At 33.7% G+C, this 7,011-nt stretch overlaps 1 protein-coding gene across 1 annotated transcript; it reads left to right on the top strand.

Moving 5' to 3' along the window:
* Window positions 1-715: 715 nt before the first annotated feature.
* LOC109214109 (receptor-like protein 51) lies at window positions 716-2,311 on the top strand. Its single transcript, XM_019377998.1, has one exon. It carries the CDS (start codon window positions 834-836, stop codon window positions 2,034-2,036), a length of 1,203 nt encoding a protein of 400 aa, XP_019233543.1. The 5' UTR covers window positions 716-833; the 3' UTR covers window positions 2,037-2,311.
* Window positions 2,312-7,011: the final 4,700 nt, after the last annotated feature.

Below are 7,011 nucleotides of genomic sequence, written 5' to 3'. Positions count from 1 at the left end.
GCATTTTCAAATGCTTCTTCAAAAAAAAAAAAAACTACGTATTAATTATGTAAATACCTTTATTACACAATTTATGGTACGATCTTCGACAAGCTTAACATTTTCAAGAAAATAGTATATATATATATATATATATATATATATATATATTTAGTTTTGTCATAAAAACATTTAGTCTGTGGTTATGTAAGAAAAATGCATTAGGATCAACTCATTTTTCTTTATCTACCTAATAAAAGAAAGAAAATTTCAAGTTTAAAGAAAAGTAACTTTGTTTTTTTAAACTTTTATTTGACTCTATCTGACAATAAACCCTTGTGGTCCGGCCCTTCCCCGCGTATAGCAGGAACTTGGTGCCAGGGGCGGATTTAGGGGGCGGAAGGGGGTTTACCCGAATCCCCTTCGCCGAAAATTTAGACTGTATATATAAGGCAAAATCTGTTTTTCACCTCTATATATTAAGTTTTGAACCCCCTTAACATAATCCAAAAGTGTAGTTTAGTGGTCAAGGGGGTTCAAAACCTTCATAAGGCCTCATAGGTTCCATTCCCCCTAGCTACAAAAAATATTTTTTGAACCCCCTTCGTGGAGATCGTGCTTCCGCCACTGTTGGGTGCACCGGGCTATCTCTTGCATGTATATTTCTGTAATAACACCTCAATCCAAGGTCAACTAATTATATCCTCTATTCTGTCACTTTAAATTTGTCCCTTCCAAAATCTTGAAAGTCCTTTTCTTGTACAAACTCCAACACACTCTCACACACTTAACAAAAAGCACTCTTCATAATTTCCCTTCTATCAATATTCTTCTTTTTCTTGCAACAAAAAACTATGGTTCCAAATTCCTCTCCTTTCTTCCTCTCTTTCACCCTTCTCCTCTTTCTCCTCTCCACAAAATCATCATCAGCTCAATCCACTCTTGACCAAAACCAACTTAAAGCTCTCAGATCACTAAGTGTTCCAACAGGTAAAGACCCCTGTTCTCCACTTCACAAAACCACCATTTGTGACTCTTCAACTCCTTTTCACAACCTTATTTCTCTCAAGCTTATAAACTGTTCAAATGACATAGCATTATCCCAAACAGCTCTCAAATCTCTCTCAACTCTCACTGACTTACAGTTCATAAACTGTCCTGTTTCTCCTATTCATTTCCCCTCTGAACTTTCCTCCAATCTCCAATCCTTCACTTGTATCAACTCCCTCAAGAAACTCACTAGTGTTTGGCTTATTCGTTTACATAATGTAGTAAATTTAACTGTGTCAAATGTTCCGGTTTCTGCTAGTGGCCCTTCAATAATCTTGAACAGTATCAAGAGTTTGCATACTGTGACCATATCTCAAGCAAATCTCACAGGAGTTCTTCCTACAAAATGGCATATGAATCTTACTTATGTAGATTTATCTGAGAATAAGCTTGAAGGGAAAATACCAAGTTCTTTAACTATGCTTGAAAATCTTGTACATTTAAATCTTTCTGCAAATTCTCTCAATGGTACTATATCAACTGCATTTGGTAACTTACTTTCTCTGAAAAATGTGTCATTGGCTTCTAATTCTTTGTCTGGAAATATTCCAAAATCATTTGCTGCTATTCCTGGGTTGATTCATCTTGATCTTGGATCGAACCGATTGAATGGAACTATCCCAAAGTTCATTTCAGATATGAAGGGATTGAAATACTTGAATCTTGAGAGGAATAATTTTCATGGGATTTTGCCATTCAATGCTACTTTCATCAAGAAATTGGCTGTGTTTAAGGTGGGAGAAAATTCTAATCTTTGCTACAATCATTCCACATTGTCTACCAAATTGAAACTTGGTATTGCTCCTTGTGATAAACATGGATTGCCATTGTCTCCACCACCTCCAAAGGAAGATTTCAGTGATGATAGTGAAGATTATGATGATGAAAGTACACCACCTAAACATGAACATGGACCTAGCAGGGTTGTTTTGGGTGTTGCTATTGGACTTTCTTCCATTGTATTTTTGATTATTTTCTTGGTTCTATTGTCTAAATGCTGTAAATGATGAGTGTAAATTAAGACAAATTCTTGGTCCAGTTAGGTTAGACAAATTTCCTTATAGAATTTGAAAATTTGTTCATTAACTGTTACATGGATCTTGAGGGGAGATCGAGTAGAATGTAAGAGTGTGTTATTACTCAATTTGCGTGTGATTCTATTATCAGTACTTTGCTGAAGGAAGAAGCTTCATTTCAGCTGTCGTGATATGAGGGCAAAAGTGCCTTATTATCTAAATTCTTTTGTTATTAATTACTAGTATGAATTATCTTAATAAAGGGATATCGATTCTTTTTTATTTCCCCTTTTAGTTTACTTCTTTTTGGAGATTACACTGAATTTGTTGTTGTTGTTATAGTTCATTCCTTTTTGGCGTTCACTTGGATATAATTTGGATTTAGACGATAGTTTTGTGGATTGAACTTCTAATTGTAAAATTAATTATATATACCTGTTTTACTATGGCATTGCTTGTAGCGGAATCCAGCCACATTAGGGTACGCTGCCTACATTAAACTCCCTTGGGGTGTGACCCTTCCACGAACCCTGCATGAATGCGGGATGCTTTGTGCACCGAGCTGTCCTTTTTGGAGTAGCTTATTGCTTGGTTATGATTGAATTTTTCCCACTTCAACTTGTTGCTTGACATTATAGAACGGGTACTTAATAAGTCCTTTTCTCCTGGCAGTCAAAATATTGGATTTGTTTCCATTCACATTGCTGATTTTGTAGCTTGTAGTCTAAGTTGCAAGGTATCATAGTAAACGGGACTTTCCAATTCCTTTGAACCAAAGTATGCTATTGTATTCAGCTGAACTCATAAATTATACACTAGCTTCGTCTCTATTTGGGAGTGATTCCGCCATAAAATACTTGTGGCATAAGGAATCAGACAGTTAACTATCGCAATTGTTGCCTATAGGGTAAGTGGCAGAGACAAGTAATTGACTCATCCTAACTCCTAAGCTAGGAGATTTTTCTTTAAATCATTACAACACTCGTAGAATAACTAGTTATTAATGAAATTCATCGTCAACTCTTTGCAAAATAATCGTTTGACTAAGAGTTTTCAATCACATTGTAAGCTACATTATCAATGCTGATTAAGAGTTCTCAAACATTTTTCTGTTCACTTGTATTAATAGAACTTTTTGTTTTCTTTATTTTAGGGCTATTAAAATCAAGAATCAAAAGCATTATTAGAACGGAAGCAAACCCAGAAAACTAAAGGGGTAAAACGTTTTGTATTACCCTACTGATCATTTTAAATCTTCTTAGGATCGTTTCTGGACAAATGTGAACCCAAATAAGTTAATTGGTTTTGTAGTAAAAATGATGAGCTAAATGCATAAATTGGTTTGACAATACAAACTAAACATAGCAATTTTTTTTGTAATATACATATAATGTGGTAAAGCCGTAAAGGAATAAGGATGATTGAACGAAACTGGATACTTGGAGGCTTAGCGGAAGAATTATATAACCCGATTCTATGGATTGCTCAAATTTTCCTAAAACCTGCAACCGCGTTGAGTCTAACAAAAAAATATTTCAACCCACCCCGCACCGCCCCATTTCTATCCACCCCGCCTCGCACCGCCCCACTTCTATCCACCTCGCCCCACACCGCCCCAATGCCATCCTAAAGTAACCTACTCACACATAAATTTAGACTGTTAATTTGATTATGATCAGTGACTATAACACGGAGATCAATACCCTGACAATTACCCATAAAATCCGATTCCCTCCCCACTTTCTCGAAAGGTTAAAAAAAGAAGTGAGGTTAAAGTACCATATGAAGTTATCGAGGGCATGGACTTTTTTTTTTCTTTTCTTATAGCGTGATTGGCTAAGCTACAATTTAGTTTGGGAAGTATTTTTTCTTAAAAGTATTTTTCTTTTGGCGAAAAGCAGTTTGTATTTGACTAATTAATTTGAAAAGAACTTCTGAGCAGTAATTAGTATTTGGCCAAGTTTTTAAAACTACTTTTAAGTGTATTTTTCCCAAAAGTACTATTCAAAAAATGTTATAAATAGAATTGTATTTATGGTGAATGTCTATATTTAGAGAGATTCTAGGGTTCATTGCTTGGTGGCTAAGTCACCCTCTCCCTATAAATAGAGGGTTCTATTCTATTGTAATTCATCCCAAAATCAATAAGAATTCTCTCCCTCTACTTTTCTCTGCAATAGTCTTCTTCTTCTTTTATTGTTTTATAACACGTTATCAGCACGAGACTCTAACCAATTGAGTAGAAGCTTTGGGAGTGATCATAATGATTGTCAATTGTTCTATGAATTTCTTTCATGATTAAATTCTGGATTTAAGGTAAGTATTTTACCGTATTTTTCTCTTTTATTCTATAATTTGATTTTAAATACAAGAAAAGACAATAAATTTTGATTACAACTCTAATGGAGTTTGTAAGAAATTATAACCACCCGAAGTGGTAAAATTTCTATGTCTTGCCATGATCAAAGTCATGTATGATCGTGAGCACAAGAAGTGAAAACCCGTCCCACTGAATTTGCTGCATTCTCATTCCCTTAAGAGAATGTGATAGCAATATGTGATAAGTCTGAAAGAAGATAAAATTATTACCGTGAAGGTATCAATAGATGTAGACGTGGCAATAGACGAAATTATAATCGTCATCATTGTGATAATGAGAATAATAAGGATTCTCAAAATAATCATTCACTCTGTGAAAGTAATATTTGTCATCGATTTGACATGATATTTTATAAAGCACATATAGATGATTATGGTCCATTCATGATGGGAATGTGACAACATCTTATTTATGAATACATATTCATTCTTGGAAGAATATGAACGTGCTAGTGGTAGTGAATATATTACACTCACCTCTAGAAGGAGGTTTGAGATGATATAAGAAATCAATGTCATTATTATGGCATGAATGGTCATTGGTCACGTACCTATTGTACGCCAAAATATTTTGGCAATGTGATTATTAAAGGACAACAATAATGCAAGAAACATATCTCGCATATAATTTTGACCATGACCATAATGGTATAACTTTCTCCTTAAAAGAGATATTCACCATATGGATGTTGATGAATATGTGATAGTACAAAATTAATTGAGAACTCTCCAAGAGCCAATTATACTATGTTGGAGAAACACAATTGATTACCAATAAGGTATTGTGTTGTAGTAAGTCTCAAAGAAACTTATTCAATTTCCAAAGTATAGCGAAAGCAGTTGGTTATATTGAGACTATAAATAAAGGAAAGATTTAATATCTTCTATTACCACAACTTGTAGCGGGTAATATGTATGTGAAAAGCTACCCGCTTTATTCTCCAGTTTGTACTACACAAACAAAAGAATGCCACAATAAAGAGAATTTTATTGATATAAAAATCCATATCATAATAAACTTGGAGTTTATTGATAATTGCACTCGTCATGGTGTAAATCTGAAGTTTATCAATATTGATAATTTATTCAGTTGGCGTAATTGGTTTACCCATATCAATTTAAGTATGATGTGCAAAAATAAAAGAGAATTCACATGGGTAAATATTAAAGAACTAGAAAGTTCTTTACGAACTCTCTTATGTTGGCTGTTCTCATTAATTAATATACCAACTAAAATTGAGATTGAATCCCATGAATGCTGGAAATATCAAAGGTGAATATGGGCCCATTCACCTGCCATGTATACCATATAAGATGCATCTATGAGATGGTTACATGTGCGATTATTAATAACCCGCAACATGGTGTTTGCGAGGTAACTTGCTCAATAATTTAATTTCGAGCATAATTTCCAGATTTTCTATTCAAGAAGTTCATCTTGATAAGTTGGTTTACATCACAGTTGGTTTAGCAAAATGATTTATTAAGTGCCTATACTTAATAGCTAAACAAGTGCTTATGAGAACAAAGTTATCTATATCAGTTTGATATACGTTATATACGAAAGTATATTATTTTCTCCCCTCACAAGTGGTTCAGGGTCAGGAACCAAATAATTCCATCTTATTATAATTGACGTGCGGTGTATATTTTGACTAACACCATAACGCACAAAGATGGGTTCTCAAAGTTGAGGAAACAAGTTAGTTTTTCTAACATGACGGGGAGACATGATAAACAGTTGAGAAAACGTTACGTGGAATGAATTATCATTTGTACATCTAGATCCTCAAATAACATAATATGAACTTGAGGTTCATAAAAATATAATTCATCTGCAATATATTGCAAAGCATGCCAGACGCATTTGCTGACCCAAAGAAAGTAACTATATTCTCATTGCAAATGCTCCTATTAAGTCCTAGAAGGACAAAGTCTGTGGTACGCTTAAGGCGTATAGACTAATCGGTTTCAAATTAACTTCTTGATAAAGAAGATGAGCAAATGATCATAATAAGGAGGCAAGTGATCTAGAAGATCACATGACATAACACTTCATAAAATCTCATGAGAGATTCAGGTACCTAAAAATATGAATGAAGAGATCTCTATGTTATATCTTTATGAAAAAATATTGAAACTGATATAAAATATTTGTCGACGACATCGATAATATCGCTAAATATATATGAGGATCTTAAGTCTGGAGAAACAATTCAAGTAGAATTTGGTTTCTTATGAAAGACATGAAGTCAATGGTATGTGCAATCAGTTTTCGATATCTTATATGTCTGGCATGACATGAAAACTTGATGCAAATCTAAAGTCTATTTATATGGCTTATTTGATACTTATATGATAATCCCTGAAGAATTTAAATAGCTTAAAGCATATACAATTCTTGATCTTGAAGTACCACATCCTCAGGGCAATTTGTGCATATATGTATCTTGCTATAATTATAAGCATGATAATATGATAGTGAGAATCTCTATGGAGATATTGAAGAGCCATTCCACGACATTATATGAAGACATTATATATCTATCAAGAATATTTCAAGGTGCAATATATTCATTCAAGTTAA

Source organism: Nicotiana attenuata, unplaced genomic scaffold, assembly GCF_001879085.1.
Source record: "Nicotiana attenuata strain UT unplaced genomic scaffold, NIATTr2, whole genome shotgun sequence".
NCBI lineage: Eukaryota > Viridiplantae > Streptophyta > Magnoliopsida > Solanales > Solanaceae > Nicotiana > Nicotiana attenuata.
The sequence above is the reverse complement of the archived record's forward strand: the minus strand, read 5'-3'. Positions and strand labels throughout refer to the sequence as shown.

Bases quoted from the DNA above. Each gene is read 5' to 3' on its own strand.
- LOC109214109 (XM_019377998.1), top strand. From the start codon at position 834: ATGGTTCCAAATTCCTCTCCTTTCTTCCTCTCTTTCACCCTTCTCCTC.